This window comes from Mobula birostris, chromosome 8 (genome assembly GCF_030028105.1).
Source record: "Mobula birostris isolate sMobBir1 chromosome 8, sMobBir1.hap1, whole genome shotgun sequence".
Classification (NCBI taxonomy): domain Eukaryota; kingdom Metazoa; phylum Chordata; class Chondrichthyes; order Myliobatiformes; family Myliobatidae; genus Mobula; species Mobula birostris.
In genome coordinates, this window is record NC_092377.1 from 64,244,950 (window position 1) to 64,263,885 (window position 18,936).

The 18,936-nt window shown below is 44.2% G+C and overlaps 1 protein-coding gene across 1 annotated transcript in view; it reads left to right on the plus strand.

Moving 5' to 3' along the window:
- Positions 1 to 14,387: 14,387 nt before the first annotated feature.
- Positions 14,388 to 18,936, plus strand: part of LOC140201999 (uncharacterized) — a 44,307-nt gene continuing 39,758 nt past the window's right edge. The window contains exon 1 of the mRNA XM_072266867.1: positions 14,388 to 14,447. Within this exon, the coding sequence (XP_072122968.1) occupies positions 14,388 to 14,447 (60 nt within the window). The remainder of the gene's footprint in view (positions 14,448 to 18,936) is intronic.

The window sequence follows — 18,936 nt, forward strand, 5'->3', positions numbered from 1 at the left end:
TCACGAGCTGTGTCGTTCTTCACACCTGCCACTTGTCCAAAGGAAGTTTTACTTTGTTAACCCCTAGTCACCCGGGATCCCTCACTCACCTCGCTTCATAGTTGTCCAAGGCGAATCCCAATGCTAGGAGATCATCCAACTACACCAAAACTCCAAACAATTCCACATCCCCCACCGTCTTCCTCATGCCCTGCTGGAAAGTTGCAAGGGCTCCGGATATGCCCTGTGGCATCTTTTCGGATCGGAAGAATCCCAGGGGACTTATAATGGCCATCTTCTCCTTGTCGGCCTCACTCATCAGGATCTGGAAACATCCACTCCTCAGATCCCGCACATTAAACCACTTCGCACCACTCAGACAGACCAGCGCGTCTCCGACCCTCAGAACCGCATACTGGTCAGGTACAGTGCGCCTGTTCAGGGTTCTATAGCCCACACACGCTGCCTGTATCCTCCACATCTACAGGGGCCAGTCGCCACAACCTCTCTCTCACCGAGGTGTCTTCAGCGGTCAACTACCCTCCCTCATGGTACGTCGGAGCATCCATTAAGAGGGTCTCACCCTCAGATACTTACTCCAGGCTGTACCACCATCAGCTCTCGTTTAAATTGCGTACTGGCCCAATGCTGCTACACGCATCCTCACAAGCAGCTCGAAACAGTGGGTGTACAGACAACGCCCCCAAACAGCTCTCACCCGCCTCCTCCTGGCAGGCCCCATGCGCCTCCTCATCAGCGGGGTGTTGGTCCTCTCCAGAATCGAAACGCTGCCCATCTCAACAGTGTCCGGACACATCAGCACTAACGATTCACAAACCTCAGACACCCCCACCTTGGCCTCCGAGAACTCCAGTTTCACTGAACCATAATCGTCTTCTGGATAATCCCCAGCACTGATATTCTGACTTTCCAGTGCCCGGAATGGTGTCAAGGGTAAATGCTTCAAATACCGGTTGTAAAACGAACTGTACAACAACTTGACCTGTGCCCCAGTGTCGAGGATGGCCTCAGCATAGCTTCCCTCCATCCATAATGACACACTGAAGCGTGGTCCCACTGAGCCCTCAGAAATTGGATCATTTTCTTCCTGGAGTTCCTTGGTACATTGCTGGGAACGTGTTCCCCCAGAGACAACAAGCCATTCCCCCACTGGGCCTCCATTAAGTTTCCCGACACCTCCCAGATCAGCTGAACAACTGAGGGAGGGGACGATCCCCTTAACTGATCCCCCTGGCACTGCAAGCAATTTATCTGCCCCCCTAGCCAGAGAAGGTACCCTAAAAACTTACCCCCAATCTCCTGACACAGGTATGGAAAGCCCCCCAAGTGCTGCATTTTACTTCAGGTCGAACCAAATGCATTTTCCCCTGTTTTCAGATAACTGGCAGCTGTCACTACGGGGTAATTGGCCCTTGACAGTTCTAACACCGTCATCAGCCCACCTACTCAAACTTTCAACCAATCCCTGACGCTCTCCCTCAACCGAGCACTGCCACTCATCTTAACAACTGAGAGATCTGTTCCGCCCACGTCTCGTATGCTTCCGCCCCCCTCCCTCCTGACAGTATGGACAGCCCCTGGCTCTGCCTCACCCGGGAGCACCAATGGACACTGGCAATCCCACTTCCCTGACGTCAGCACTAGCCCGCGCTGAAGCAAGGTCTGAGCCCGCCATTTTGTCAACTTTTCACTCTATGATTTCAAACTTGCCATCAGCTTTAACCATACTCAGAAAGCGAATTAACAATTCATCCAGGGTACGAATATCCACCCCACTCAAGCCTGTTACTAACCCCAATCCCACAGAGGCACAGATATCTAACCACAATCTCACAGAGTCACACCAGCACTGATTTTACAGGATCAAGAGACAAAGGAGTAGAAGTAGGCCATTCGGCCCATCGAGTCTGCTCCACCACTCTACCATGAGCTAAATTATTCTCCCATTTAGTTCCAGTTTCTGGCTTTTTCCCCATATTCCTTGATACCCTGACTAATTACATACCTCTCAATCTCCTCCTTAAACACCCTCAATAATTGGGCCTCCACAGCTGTATGTGGCAACGAATTCCATAAAACCACAACACTCTGGGGAAAAAAATTTTCCTCACTTCTGTTTTAAATGGGTACCCTCTAATTCTAAGACTGTGGCCTCTTGTCCTGGACTCGCCCACCAAGGGAAAGAGCCTTTCCACATCTACTCTGTCCAATCCTTTCAACATTGGAAATGTTTCTATGAGATCCCCTCTCACTCTTCTATACGCTAATGAATACAGTCCAAGAGCCGACAGACGCTCCTCATATGTTAGCCGCGGCATTCCAGGAATGATCCTCGTAAATCTTCTCTGAACTCTCTCCAACATTAGTACATCCCTTTTAAGATAGGGGGCCCAAAACTGCACACAGTATTCCAAATGAGGTCTCACCAGTGCCCCATAGAGCCTCATCAACACCTCCTTACTCTTATACACTATTCCTCTTGAAATGAATGCCAACATAGCATTCGCTTTCCTTACCACCGATCCAAACTGGTGGTTAACCTTTAGGGTATCCTGCACAAGGACCCCCAAGTCCCTTTGCCAGGGCGAACACACAGCACCTGACAAAAATCCATATTCCGGACGAGTAACCCCACATTGTAAGACTCGTTGCATCTAGTGGCATGATCTCGGAGGTGGCTGCCCCTCCCCGACCAACCTCTAGCATTCTTGTTTGTGTGGATGCTGTGTGTTGTGTCCCCTGTGTAACATCAGTTACTCCGAAATAACATTATCCACAATGTGCGGTTAAACGATTAAGATATTATACTCATGGGGTTAGTTGAGAAACAAAAGAAAAGGAAAACAAATAAAAGGCGCCAATAATCTCATAAACATGTCCAGTGCACAAATGTTGGAACACACAGATTCCCTTTCGCTGATCCTCCTCCGCTTGTCTTCGTCCCCTGGGCTCCCGCCCCGAGCCCAGGCCCAGCGGGTCTGGTAACCATCTCCTCAAGCCACCTCTTCTCTCTTCATCCTCCTCGCGCCTTCTCCCCCGAAGCCCGCACAAGCTAATAGCTTTCACACAGACAGAAAGAATAACATCTATCCCAATTGGTTAGCAAATGAATACAAGTCCCGTTATCTCTAATTATAACCCAATCACGCTGCTATAGAGAACCACTGTCTCAGCAGTTAACAGTATAGAGAAGCCATTTTATTCACCTTAGCAGTAACATAAAAGAAAAAACCCTTACATAAATAAATAGCAATATATAACAAGAACATGAAATACCAAGATAAAGAGTTATTAAAGTGAGATCATTGGTTGTGGGAACATCTCAATGGATGGGCTAGAGAGTGTAGTTATCCCCTTTTGTTCAAGAGCCTGATCGTCAAGGGGTAGTAGTTGTTCTTGAACCTGGTGGTGTGAGTCCTGAGGCTCTTGTACCTTCTAGCTGATGGCAGTGGTAAGAAGAGAAGATGGTTGGGGTGGTGAGGATCTCTGATGATGGAAGCTGCTTTCCTATGACACTGTTTCATGTAGATGTGTTCCAAGGTTGGGAGGGCATTACACGTGATGTACTGGGCTGAATCCATTACCTTTTGTAGGAGTTTCCATATCAGGCCATGATGCAGCCAGTCAATATACTCTCCACTACACATCAATAGAAGTTTGTCAAAGTTTTAGATGTCATGCTGAATCTCTGCAGGCTCCTAAGGAAGTGGAGGCTGTGTTCCCTGTGTTTGCTGATCTTCATGCCTTATGCTTCCTCAGTGTTTCCATTTGATTGCATAGATCCTTGTGTTTACACATCTTTTTGTTTTTGTTGCTTTCTATATCTTGTCTTTCTCCAGAATCTTCATTTCACTATCTTCATTCCTCTTATGATCCCATCTATCCCTCCTTTTGCCTCATCTTTATATTCTGTGCTTTTACTGTCTCATCACATTGCTTTGGGATTTCCAGCTTAGAAACATAGAAATGTAGAAAACCTTCAGCACAATACAGGCCCTTCAGCCCACAAAGCTGTGCCAAACATGTCCTCACCTGAGAAATTACCTGGGGTTACCCCATAGCACTCTATTTTCCTGAGCTCCATATACCTGTCCAGGAATCTCTTAAAAGACCCCATCGTATCCTCCTCCACCACTGTTGCTGATAGCCCATTCCACACACTCACCACTCTCTGCGTTTATTAATTAAAAAGAAAGCCTCTGACTATGCACATGATCAATGCCTCTCATCATCTTATACACCTCTATCAGGTCACCTCTCATCTTCCATTGCTCCAAGGAAAAATGGCTGAGGTCACTCAACCTATTCTTGTAAGGCATGCTCCCCAACCACTCTTTGCCTTCTATAGGCAAGCCAGTTCTGGATCCACAAAGCAATGTCCACTTAGATTCCATGCCTCCTTACTTTCTCAATAAGCCTTGCATGGGGTACTTTATCAAATGCCTTGCTAAAATCCATATACACTACATCTACGGCTCCACCTTTATCAATGTATTTTGCCGCTTCCTCAAAAAATTCATTCAGGCTTGTAAGGCATGATCTGCCTTTGACAAAGTCATGCTGGCTATTCCTAATCATATTATGCCTCTCCAAATGTTCATAAATTCTGCCTGTCAGGATTTTCTCCATCAACTTACCAACCACCGAAGTAAGACTCAACGGTCTATAATTTCCTGGGCTATCTCTACTCCCTTTCTTGAATAATGGAACAACATCCAGAACCCTCCAATCCTCCGGATCCTCTCCCGTCCCCATTGATGATGCAAAGATCATCGCAGAGGTTCAGCATCTTTACTACTTTTCCTTCCCAGGGAGTTAATTTGGCTAATAGGTCATTATCATCCAAATCATTGACATAAATTTTGAGAGTGCAGAGCTTGTATGTTCCTGACAGGATTAAAGGCAAAGTGAACAGGAATAAGGAACCTTAAACAAAAAATAATCTGCAGATGCTGTGATCGAAGCAACACTTACAGTACACTGGATGAACTCAGCAGGTCGGGCAGCATCAGTGGAAACGATGAGTCGACGTTTCGGGCCGGAACCCTTCGTCAGGACTGAAGAATGAAGGAGGTGGAAGGATTTGAAGAATGCTTATAGGTTCAGTTGAAAGACCAGTAATTTGAAAGACAAAGGGGTGGGGGAGGGGAAGCATCGATGACATAGGCAGGAAAACAATGGGTAGTAGAAGAAGGAGGCAGAACCATGAGGGAAGTGATAGGCAGCTGGGGGAGGGGGCAGAGTGAAATAGGGATAGAGGAAGGGAGGAGGAGGGAATTACTGGAAGTTGGAGAATTCTATGTTCATACCAAGGGGCTGGAGACTACCTAGATGGTATATGAGGTGTTGCTCCTCCAACCTGAGTTTAGCCTCATTATGGCAGTAGAGGAGGCCATGTATGGACATATCTGAATGGGAATGGGAAGCAGAGTTGAAGTGGGAGGCTACCGGGAGATCCTGTCTGTTGTGGCGGACAGAGTGGAGGTGCTCGACGAAGCGATCCCCCAATCTGCGTCGGGTTTCACCGATGTAGAGGAGGCCGTACAGGGAGCACCGGATGCAATAGATGACCCCAACAGACTCACAAGTGAAGTGTTGCCTCACCTGGAAGGACTGTTTGGGGCCCTGAAAGGTGGCAAGAGAGGAGATGTAGGGACAGGTGTAGCACTTACGCTTACAGGGATAAGTGCTGGGTTGGAGATCCGTGGGGATGGACGTGCTGATAAGGGAGTTGCGGAGGGACCGTTCCCTGCGGAAAGTGGAGAGGGGTGGAGAGGGAAAGATGTACTTAGTGGTGGGGTCCTGTTGAAGGTGGCGGAAGTTGCAGAGGATAATGTGCTGGATCCGGAGGCTGGTGGGGTGGTAGGTAAGGACAAGGGGAACTCTGTCCCTGTTGTGGTTGCGGGAGGATGGGGTGAGGGCCAAAGTGTGGGAAATGGAGGAGATGCGGGTGAGGGCATCATTGGTGACGGTAGAAGGGAAACCACGATCCTTAAAGAAAGAGGACATTTGAGATGTCCTGGAATGGAAAGCCTCATCCTCGGAGCAGATGCGGCGGAGACGGAGGAATTGGGAATAGGGAATGGCATTTTTACATGTGGCAGGGTGGGAAGGAGTATAGTCGAGGTAGTTATGAGAGTCAGTGGGCTTGTAGAAGATGTCAGTGGCCAGTCTGTCTCCAGAGATGGAGACCGAGATATCGAGAAAGGGGAGAGAAGTGTCCAAGATAGACCAAGTGAATTTGAGGGCTGGGTGGAAGTTAGAAGTAAAGTCGATGAAATTGACGAGCTCAGCATGGGCGCAGGAAGCAGCACCAATGTAGTCGTCAATGTACCGAAGGAAAAGTTGGGGAGCAGTACCAGAATAGGTTTGGAGCTCAGACTGTTCCACATAACCAACGAAGAGGCAGGCGTAGCTGGGTCCCATGAGAGTTCCCATAGCTACACCTTTAGTCTGAAGAAAGTGGGAAGAGCCAAAAGAGGTTATTAAGTGTGAGAACCAGTTCCTCCAACCGGAGGAGGGTAGTGGTGGTGGGGAACTAGTGGGGTCTATTATCCAGGAAGTAGCGGAGGGCTTTGAGGCCTTCTTGATGGGGAATGGAGGTGTATAAGGATTGGACAACCATAGTAAAAATGTAGCGGTTGGGACCGGGGAATTGGAAGTTATTGAAGAGGTGGAGGGCATGGGATGTATCCTGGATGTAGGTGGGGAGGGACTGAACTATGGGTGACAAAATGGAGTCCAGGTAGGCAGATACAAGTTCGGTGGGACAGGAGCAGGCAGAATCTATGGGTCTACCGAGACAGTCAGGCTTGTGTATCTTTGGGAGGAGGTAAAACCGAGCGGTATGGGGTGTGGGAATAATGAGTTTAGCGGCTGAGGATGGAAGGTCTCTTGAGTTGATAAGGGTGGTGATGGTGCGGGAGACAATGGTTTGATGTTTTTTGGTGGGGTCCTGTTCCAGTGGTAAGTAAGAGGAGGTGTCAGTGAGCTGCTGTTTTGCCTCAGCGAGATAGAGGTCCGTCTGCCAGACAACTACGGCACCACCCTTGTCAGCAGGTTTGATGGTGAGGTTGGGATTAGTGCGGAGAGAGTGGAGAGCAATGCGTTCAGAGGGGGTGAGGTTGGAACAGGAGAGAGGAGTGGTGAAGTTGAGACAGTTGATGGAACCTTGGTTCTCAAGGGATATTGCAACTCTGATAAAGAAGAAGAGAGAGTTGTATGACATGTATAGGAAACGGAGTAAATAAGGTGCTTGAGGAGTATAAAAAGTGCAAGAAAATACTTAAAAAGGAAATCAGGAGGGCTAAAAGAAGACATGAGGTTGCCTTGGCAGTCAAAGTGAAGGATAATCCAAAGAGTTTCTACAGGTATATTAAGAGTAAAAGGATTGTAATGGATAAAATTGGTCCTCTTGAAGATCAGAGTGGTCGGCTATGTGTGGAACCAAAAGAAATGGGGGAGATCTTAAATGGGTTTTTTGTGTCTGTATTTATGAAGGAAACTGGCATGAAGTCTATGGAATTAAGGGAAACAAGTAGTGAGATCATGGAAACTGTACAGATTGAAAAGGAGGAGGTGCTTGCTACCTTGAGGCAAATTAAAGTGGATAAATCCCCTGGACCTGACAGGGTATTCCTTCGGACCTTGAAGGAGACTAGTGTTGAAATTGCAGGGGCCCTGGCAGATATATTTAAAATGTCGGTGTCTACTGGTGAGGTGCCGGAGGATTGGAGAATGGCTCATGTTGTTCCGTTGTTTAAAAAAGGATCAAAAGGTAATCCAGGAAAATATAGGCTGGTAAGTTTGACGTCGGTAGTGATTAAGTTATTGGAGGAAGTACTGAGAGACAGAATCTACAAGCATTTGGATAGACAGGGACTTATTAGGGAGACTCAACATGGCTTTGTGCGTGGTAGGTCATGTTTGACCAATCTACCGGAGTTTTTCGAGGAGGTTATCAGGAAAGTGGATGAAGGGAAGGCAGTGAATGTTCTTCAGTAAGGCCTTTGACAAGGTCCCGCATGGGAGGTTAGTTAGGAAAATTCAGTCGCTAGGTATACATGGAGAGGTGGTAAATTGTTTTCGACATTGGCTCAATGGAAGAAGCCAAAGAGTGGTAGTAGAGGATTGCTTCTCAGAGTGGAGGCCTGTGACTGGTGGTGTGCCACAGGGATCAGTGCTGGGTCCATTGTAACTTGTCAACTATATCAATGATCTGGACGATAATGTGGTAAACTGGATCAGCAAATTTGCTGATGATACAAAGATTGGAAGTGTAGTGGACAGTGAGGAAGGTTTTCAAAGCTTGCAGAGGGACTTGGACCAGCTGGAAAAATGGGCTGAAAAATGGCAGGTGGAGTTTAATAGAGACAAGTGTGAGGTATTGCACTTTGGAAGAACAAACCAAAGTAGAAATACAGGGTAAATGGTAAGGCACTGAGGAGTGCGGTAGAACAGAGGGATCTGGGAATACTGATAGAAAATTCCCTAAAAGTGGCGTCACAGGTATATAGTGTTGTAAAGAGAGCTTTTGATACATTGGCCTTTATTAATCAAAGTATTGAGTATAAGAGCTGGAATGTTATGATGAGGTTGTATAAGGCATTGGTGAGGCCGAATCTGGAGTATTGTGTTCAGTTTTGGTCACCAAATTACAGGAAGGATATTAATAAGGTTGAAAGAGTGCAGAGAAGGTTTACAAGGATGTTGCCGGGACTTGAGGAACTCAGTTTCAGAGAAAAGTTGAATAGGTTAGGACTTTATTCCCTGGAGTGTAGAAAAATGAGGGGAGATTTGATAGAGGTATATAAAATTATGATGGGTATAGATAGAGTGAATGCAAGCAGGCTTTTTCCACTGAGGCAAGGGGAGAAAAAAGCCAGAGGACATGGGTTAAGGGGGAAGGGGGAAATGTTCAAAGGGAACATTAGGCGGGGGCTTCCTCACACAGAGAGTAGTGGGAGTGTGGAATGAGCTGCCAGATGAGGTGGTAAATGCGGGTTCTTTTTTAACATTTAAGAATAAATTGGACAGATGCATGGATGGGAGTTGTATGGAGGGATATGGTCCGTGTGCAGGTCAGTGGGACTAGGCAGAAAATGGTTCAGCACAGTCAAGAAGGTCCAAAAGGCCTGTTTCTGTGCTGTACTTTTTCTATGGTTTCTATAAAACATGAAAAGAAGCATTCCCAAAATTAACCCCCATGGAATGCTGCTAGTCACCAGCAGCCAACCAGAAAACATAGAAACAGAGAAAACCTACAGCACAATACAGGCCCTTCGGCCCACAAAGTTGTGCCGAACATGTCCCAGCCTTAGAAATTACTAGGCTTACCCATAGCCCTCTATTTTTTTAAGCTCCATGTACCCATCCAAAAGTCTCTTAAAAGACCCTATTGTATTCGTATCCGCCTCCACCATCGTTGCTGGCAGCCCATTCCACACACTCGCCACTCTCTGAGTAAAAAACTTACCCCTGACATCTCCTCTGTGCCTACTCCCCAGCACCTTAAACCTGTGTCCTCCTGTGGCAACCATTTCAGCCCTGTGAAAAAGCCTCTGACTATCCACACAATCAATGCCTCTCATCATCTTATACACTTCTATCAGGTCACCCCTCAACCTCCGTCGCTCCAAGGGAGAAAAGGCCGAGTTCACTCAACCTATTCTCATAAAGCATGCTCCCCGATCCAGGCAACATCCTTGTAAGTCTCCTCTGCACCCTTTCTATGGCTTCCACATCCTTCCTATAGTGAGGCGACCAGAACTGAGCACAGTACTCTAAGTGGGGTCTGACCAGGGTCCAATATAGCTGCAACATTACCTCTCTGCTCCTGTTCAATTCCACGATTCATGAAGACCAATACACCGTATGCCATCTTAACCACAGTCAACCTGCGCATCTGCTTTGAGCATCCTATGGACTCGGACCCCAAGATCCCTCTGATCCTCCACACTGCCAAGAGTCTTACCATTAATACTATATTCTGCCATCATATTTGACCTACCAAAATGAACCACTTCACACTTATCTGGGTTGAACTCCATCTGCTACTTCTCAGTCCAGTTTTGCATCCTATCAATGTCTCGCTGTAACCTCTGACAGCCCTCCACACTATCCACAACACCTCCAACCTTTCTGTCATCAACAAACTTGCTAACTCATCCCTTCACTTCCTCATCCAGGTCCTTTGTAAAAATCACAAAGAGTAAGGGTCCCAGAACAGATCCCTGAGGCACACCACTGGTCACCGGCCTCCATGCAGAATATGACCCGTCAACAACAAATAGGCCTCCAAAAGGCCTCCTTTATTTCCACTCTTTGTCTTCGCCAATCAGCCAATATTCTGTCAATGCTGGTATCTTTCCTGAAATACCATTCTTTTCTTGGTTAGCAGGTTTATATATATATGAGGTCAATCTTACCCTTGGCCATTAGGCTCTATAATGATCAATCTATAGCTGGTGAAGTGATGACCCCCTCCTGGTAGACTGTTTGAGGTAACTTATTTTTTATTCTTTCTTACTCCTCTTTTAACCTTTGTATATCTGTGCACTTGTAATGCCACTGTGAAGCTGTAATTTCCTTTGGGATCAATAAAGTATCTATCTATTCTACCTAACCTATCTCTCTATCTATTGTGCCTTGTTGAAGGTCTTCTGAAAATCCAAATAAACAACATCTGCTGTCTCTTCTTTGCCTATCCTGCCTATTATTTCCTCAAAGAATTCCACCAGATTTGTCAGGAGAGATTTCCCCTGAAGGAAACTATGCTGACTTCAGACTATTTTATCATGTGCCTCCAAGCACCCTGAAAACTCATCCTTAATAGACTGCAACATCTTCCCAACCACTGAAGACAGGTTAACTGGATTATAATTTCCTTTCATCTGCCTCTATTCCTTCTCAAAGAGAGGAGTGACTTCTGCAATTTTCTAGTCCTCCAGAACCATTCCATAATCTAGTGAATCCCGAAAGATCATTTCTAATGCCTCCACAGTATCTTCAATTATCTCTTTCAGAACTCTGAGGTGCATTCCAACTGGAACAGGTGACTTATCTACCTTCAAATCTTTCAGCTTACTCAGCACCTTCTCCTTGGTAATAGCAACCACACTCATTTCTGTTCCCTGAATCTCTAAAAATTTCTGGCACACTACGGGTGTATGTATGTACATGTACGTGTGTGTGTATATATATATATATATATATATATATATATATATGTATATATATATATTTTTTTAGTTGCCTTTGTTAGTTTTTAAAAGCTTCCCAATCCTCCAGTTTTCCACTAATTTTTGCTATATTATATGCCTTCTCTTTTGCTTTTCTGCTGGTTTTAACTTCCCTTGTCAGTCATCATTGTCCATTCCTCCCTTTAGAATATTTCTTCTTTGGGATGTACAGTATCTATCCTGCACCTTCCAAATTACTCCCAGAAAATCCAACCATTGTTGTTTTACCATCATCCCTGCTTGTAACCCCTTCCAATCAACTTTGGCCAGCTCCTTTCTCATGCCTCTGCAGTTCCCTTTACTCCACTGTAATACTGATACATCTGATCTTAGCTTCTCCCTCTCAAACATTGGGGGTTCCTTTCCTTTACGCTTCTAAATCAAAGAACTACCACATAGCTTTCCCCAGCTGTTGAAAGAATTTACTAGGAAAGAAGATAATGGGTGGCATTCTTGCTCCATTGTGAGAATTTCTGTGTAGATTCCCAATCACTTATTTGCTTTGAATCACAGCAGTGAAGCTGACCTCTGATTTACACTCCTGTTGGAGATACCGTCGATGACAGATCAATGCATCAGATGATAAATGAAGGGCTGAACAATATTAAGAAAATGTGGGTCTGGCTACATAGAGAGCATTCAACAAATGTTCTGAAGGAATTAACCAGTCTGATGCATGTGCCTGCAAATTTTGCCATTGTAAATATAATTAACCTTTTTATTCAAAAAAAGGAGGCAGGTAAAACAGAAACTGCGTGTGTAAAGAAATTTCCTCTCAAATACCACTTAAAGCTCTTTCCTCTCACCTTATACCTTGCTCCTCCTGTTTTTAATAGAAAAAAAGATTCTCTCCACATTATCTATGCCTCTCACAATCTTATATTCATCTGTCAGGTCACCCCTCAGCTTTGAATGCCATAGGAAAAACAATCGCACCCTATTCAATCTTTTGTCTTAGTCAAAGCACTCAAGTCTAGGAGTGTATGGTCTATACAGTACATCTGTAGCAACCACTTCTTTCCTATAGTGTGGTGACCAAAACTGCAATACCTCTAAGTATAGCTAAACAGTGATTTGTAAAGTCGCAACATAACATCCCAACACTTATATTCTATGCTCTGACTTATGAAGGCAAGTGTGCCAGAATTCATAATTTAGAATTAGGTTTAACATCACTGGCATATGTGTGAAATTTGTTGTCTTTGCAGCAGCAGTACAATGCAATACATAATAGAGAGAAACAAGGTGAATTACAGCAAGTATATAAATATTAAAGTTTAATTAAATTAATAGAGCAAAAATAAAAATAAAACCAGTAGTGAGTTTGTGTTTAATATCCATTCAGAAATCAGATGGGAGAGGGGAAGAAGCTGCTCCTAAATCGTTGAATATGTGCCTTCAGGCCCCTGTACCTCCTTTCTGAAGAGGGCATGTCCTCGGTGACGGGGGTCCTTAACGATGAATACCACCTTTTTTAAACATTGCTCCTTGAAGATGTCATGGATACTTTGGGGGCTAGTGCCCATGATGGAACTAAATTTACAGCTCTCTGCAGCTTATTTTGATTCTGTGCAGTTGCGCCCCTACCCAATATCAGACTATGATACAACCAGTTAGAATGCTCTGTACAGTACAGCTGTAGGAATTTGTGAGAGCCTTTGGTGAAATATCACTGCATCAATATGGTGGGTCCAGGTTACATCCTCAGAATTTGACACACAGGAACTTGAAACAGCTCACTCTTTCCACTTCTGATCTCTCTGAGGTCTGGTGTGTGTTTCTTTTCTGAAGTCCACAATCAGTTCTTGACATTGAGTGCAAGGTTGTTGCTGCGACACCATTCAACTAGCTGATATATCTTGCTCCTGTATGCCCACTTGTTACCATCTGAAATTCCGCCAACAATAGTTGTTGGCAGCTATGCCCTTTTCACCACTTTCTGGCTTAATATCACTAGCTTATGTCGTGAACCCAAGGTGTCTCTGTTCATTAATCTTCCTTAAGGCTCTACTGTTTATTGTAAGTGTGCACATGTGTTTTGCTTCACCTGAACTGCACTGTGGCAAATAGGAGGGCCCTACAATGGGTAGATATAACAGCTCAACACTACTGGAACAAATCTTCCTGCCATTAAAGACATATATACGGAAATGTGCTGGATAAGGGCCAGCAATTTCCTGAACGATCCCACCTGCCCTGCTTATGGACTGTTTGTCCCATTCCCAAAAGGGAAGAGGTGACACAGCATCCACGTCAGGACCATTAGATTCAAAAACAGTTCAGACTGCCAAGCCATCATGTTGATCAACACCTCCACCCATTAACCCATCCCACTGATGCACCACAACTAAATAAACATCACCTATTGTCATTTCATGTACATACAATCAGTCTATGTATATAAAAGTTACTTCCCTGGAGATTTATAGGATTGCTTTTATATTTATATTTATTGTGTTTTTTTGTTTTTTATTGTGTTCTTTATGCTTATTGTGTTTTTTAATGCTGCATTAGATCTAGATTAACAATCATTTCATTCTCCTTTACACTTGTGTGCTAAAGAATGACAATAAACAGTCTTTAATCTTGAATCTTTCACTTGTAGGGATTAAACTCCATCTGCCAAAGCTTTTCCCAATTGCCCATTTGAACCATCTCCTTTTGCTGTGTTAGACAGCTTTTTCTTGCTACCCAGAACACTACCGACCTCACAGTCATACTTCCTATCTTCTCCGTGGATTGTCATCTTGTCGTGGTGGAGAAGCTTGTGTGGTCCTGAGATCCCGAGAGCAATGCTGTCTGGAGCTATGCTCCTGGTAGGGTCACCCATGGCGCTAAGGTCCAGAGCGAGGTTCCTGACAAAGAACAATCCAACCAAGACATCTACGGTGGAACAGGCGGACGAAGTTACTTCGAACTCAACGGCTGTGAAGGCAGATGAACGCTGCAACAAATCCATCAGCTCCAATCGTCGTGGTTTCCATGCCATTGGAATCAGTTGGTTGATTTGTGAAGTATCGTGTGCTTCTTGGAGTGCAACATCAAGTACGCGTTAAACAAATACACACACGGGCGTCTTCACTCTGTGGGCCACTTCTTCAGAACGAAGACCATCATCCTTGACCGCGAGGGATAGCCACGACGACGATGACGACTTCCTACGTTCACATTCAACTCATTAAAGTGCTGCAAAGAGCCTTCCTGCAGGTATAAGAGCGCAAGTAGGAAGACAAACACTAGATGGAGTTCTTGTATTTTCTGAACTCTGCTCCATGTTCTGTTGCTTCAAGTTAATATTCATGTTTGCTTATCAAGCCCAATATTTAGTCACACAATAACAACCATCTTTCTGATTGCTTATAAAATTATTTTATCTTTTTCACTAGTTTTTAACACCAGTTCAAGCCTTTACTACCATTTTGACAATAAATTACCAAGTTTCATTCGTAGGTTACTGAACTGAAATGTTAATTGTTTTTCTCTCCCTAACCTGCTGAGGTTTCTAGTATTTTCTGTTTTTTTAATTAGGTTTCACATATTCTCATCTTTTTCTGTTTCTGTTTATCTTCTGCCAGTTTGAACACAGGGCCCTGTTCCATATGAAAAATTCATTGAAAGAAACCCAGGGACAGTGTTATACAGGTCATTCAGCTCACCACCATCAATCCAGTATTGATCCAGAAGGAAATGCTTTGGCTTTACTACTTCCACATCATCAACGATTTTAGATATTGCTAAGAGGACATCTCAGGTGATCGCAGGTGTTGATCACTTGATCTCAAAATCAGTGTTGCTCCTTCACCATAGATCAATGACACCTGACAGAAATGAATGCGAAAATGCAGTCCAATCTCACTCAAGATCAGTCACTGTTTTGGAAAGTGTCATCTTGCTGCCAAGCATTTTCACTCACAGCCATGAAAATTCTTCTGCTGTCACACAAGTCCTCTCTCACTGCCACGTGAACATTCTCAGCACCAAGCAAGCTCACTCTTTACCGTCATAATATGATCACTTCCATTCATTTATCTGATGGCTGTACAAACCAACCAATTCCACTGACAACTGAGCACTTCCACTGAACGGTAAACTCTCCATCTAAATTCCATTGCTGCTGTCCAAACACTTCGCTGCCATTCAATTTCTGACTCTGCCTTCCAAGCTCTCTCAACAACTTTCTCACGACTTTTGCATACTTCCTCACTAATTTCTGAAATCTTACAATGCTGCTCAAAAGAATTCCCCCACTTTCACCACCATCCTAATTTTCTCATTGGCGTCCACCTCACTCTCTTTCACTCAAAGTCTCCCAACTCTATCCATACCCTCTCTGCCATCTCTGTGCCTCGCAGACCCTCCCACTGCCAAGCAATCTCTCTCTCTCTCTTCTATACAAACAATTACACTGCAAACCAAACCCAGTCTCCACCATTCAAAGTCTACCCACAAACCCTCTTTACCATTCACCTCATTTAGACCATAAGACATAGGAGCAGAATTAGGCCATCTGGCCCATTGAGTCTGCTCCACCATTCAATCATGGCTGATCCTTTTTTTTCTATCTCCTCCTCAACCCCAGTTCCCGGCCTTCTCCCCATAACCTTTGATGCTATGTCCAATCAAGAACCTATCAATCTCTGCCTTAAATACACCCAGTGACCTGGCCTCCACAGCTGCATGTGGCAACAAATTCCACCACCCTCTGGCTAAAGAAATTTGTCCGGTTCGCTGTTTTGAAAGGACACCCCTCTATCCTGAGGCTGTGCCCTTTTGTCCTAGGCCCTTCCACCATGCACATCTTTCCGCATGTACTCTGTCTAGGCCTTTCAGCGTTCAAAAGGTTTCAATGAGATTCCCCCCAACATTCTTCTGAATTCCAGTGAGTACAGACCCAGAGCCATCAAACGTTCCTCGTATGATAACCCTTCCATTCCTGGAATCATCCTTGTGAACCTCCTCTGGGCCCTCTTCAAAGCCAGCACATCTTTTCTAAGATGAGGGGCCCAAAACTGTTCACAAAACTCAGGGTAAGGCCTCACCAGTGCCTTATAAAGCCTCAGCATCACATCCTTGCTCTTGTGTTCTAGACCTCTTGAAATGAATACTAACATGGCATTTGCCTTCCTCACCACTGACTCAACCTGCATGTTAAGCTTCAGGGTGTTCTGCACAAGGACTCCTCAGTCCCTCTGCATCTCAGATTCCTGGATTTTCTCCCTGTTTAGAAAATAGTCCGCACATGTATTTCTACTACCAAAGTGCATGACCATGCATTTTCCAACATGGTACTTCATTTGCCACTTTCTTCCCATTCTCCAAATCAGTTTAAGTCCTTCTGCATCCTACTTGTTTCCTCAACACTACCTGCCCCTCCACCAATCTTTGTATCATCTACAAACTTGGCAACAAAGTCATCTATTCCATCAGCTAAATCCTTTATATACAGCTTAAAAAGAAGTGGTCTCAACACCGACGCCTGTGGAACACTTCTAGTCACTGGCAGCCAAACAGAAAAGATCCTTCTATTCCCACTCGCTGCTTCCTACCAATCAGCCAATGCTCTAACCGTGTAATACCATGGGCTCCTTACTTGGTAAGCAGCCTCATGTGTGGCACCTTGTCAAAGGCCTTCTGAAAGTCCAAATATACAACATCCACTACATCCCCTTTATCTATTCTACTTGTAATCTCCTCAAAGAATTCCAACAGGTTCGTCTGGCAGAATTTTCCCTGAATGAAACCATGCTAACTTTGTACTATCTTGTCCTGTGTCACAAAGTACTCCATCACCTCATCCTTAACAATTGACTGTAACATCTTCCCAGCCACTGAGGTCATGCTAACTGGTCTATAATTTCCTTTCTGCTGCCTTCCTCCTTTCTTAAAGAGTGGAATGACATTTGCAAGTTTCCAGTCCTCTGGCACCATGCCAGAGTCCAATGATTTTTGAAAGATCATTTCTAATGCCATTTTCTAATTTATTTTCATTACAATCTCTTTACTGCAGTAAGCTCTGTCACCACTGTCCAAACTATCTCTGATGCATGTAGAATATCTCATTATCAAGCAATCTCCAACTTCACTGCACTCATCTACCTTTTCTACCGACTATCTCCCCTCTTTCGAAATCATCAGCTTTTAATTTTCCTCCATAGATGTTGCCTGACCTGACCATTCTTGTTTGATGATCCAAATTCAAACATCCACAGTCTCTTTTGTCTCTAAACTATCCCATACTTGAAGTCTCTTGTATTACCATCTAAACTGTCTTTCAAAGTCTTCCACTGCCAATCAAGCTTTCTCACTGCTCTTTGATCTTGTTGCTTGAATTATTTCACTGGCATGCAGTCTTTCTCATTATCACTCAGCGTCTCAGTATGCTCTCCATGTTCTCTAGTTGCTTTTCAAATTCCTTTAAAACAATGGAAACATTTTTAACACCATGAGTAACCTCTCACTGCTGCATAAACTGAAATAATTTTCCTGCTACTCAAATTCTCTCAACACCTTTCAAGCATATTCATTGTGAATCAAACACTCACTGTTCTCTTGGCAACCCCACTGACAACTACATGTTCTTACTGGCACCCAAATTCTCTCAATCCAAAGCAGATTCTTGCATTGATGTCCAGTCACTCAGTCTGCCTACAGTACCATTTTACTTCTACCTCGTCTCAAAGTTCAAAGTAAATATATGTCACCATATACAATGCCGAGATTCATTTTCTTGCAAGCATACTTAATAAATCCACAATTGATTTTTATATTAAAAAAAATCAATGAATATCCCACCAACTTGGGCGTTCAACCAGTATGCAAAAGACACAAACTGTAGAAATACAGAAAGAAATAATAATAATTGTTTGTTTTGTATGTTCCTATCAGGATTAAAGGCAAATTGAATAGGAATAAGGAACCTTGGTTCTCAAGGGATATTGCAACTCTGATAAAGAAGAAGAGGGAGTTGTATGAAATGTATAGGAAACAGGGAGTAAATCAGGTGCTTGAGGAGTATAAGAAGTGCAAGAAAATACTTAAGAAAGTAATCAGCAGGGCTAAAAGAAAACATGAGGTTGCCTTGGCAGTCAAAGGGAGGATAATCCAAAGAGCTTTTACAGGTATATCAAGAGCAAAAGGATTGTAAGGGATAAAATCGGTCCTCTTGAAGATCAGAGTGGTCGGCTATGTGCAGAACCAAAGGAAATGGGGGAGATCTTAAATAGGTTTTTTGCGTCTGTATTTACTAAGGAAACTGGCATGAAGTCTATGGAATTGAGGGAATCAAGTAGTGAGATCATGGAAACTGTACAGATTGAAAAGGAGGAGGTGCTTGCTGTCTTGAGGAAAATTAAAATGGATAAATCCCTGGGACCTGACAGAGTGTTCCCTCGGACCTTGAAGGAGACTAGTGTTGAAATTGCAGGGGCCCTGGCAGATATATTTAAAATGTCGCTGTCTACGGGTGAGGTGCCGGAGGATTGGGGAGTGGCTCATGTTGTTCCGTTGTTTAAAAAAGGATCGAAAAGTAATCCGGGAAATTATAGGCCGGTGAGTTTAACGTTGGTAGTAGGTAAGTTATTGGAGGGAGTACTAAGAGACAGAATCTACAAGCATTTGGATAGACAGGGACTCATTAGGGAGAGTCAACATGGCTTTGTGCGTGGTAGGTGATGTTTGACCAATCTATTGGAGTTTT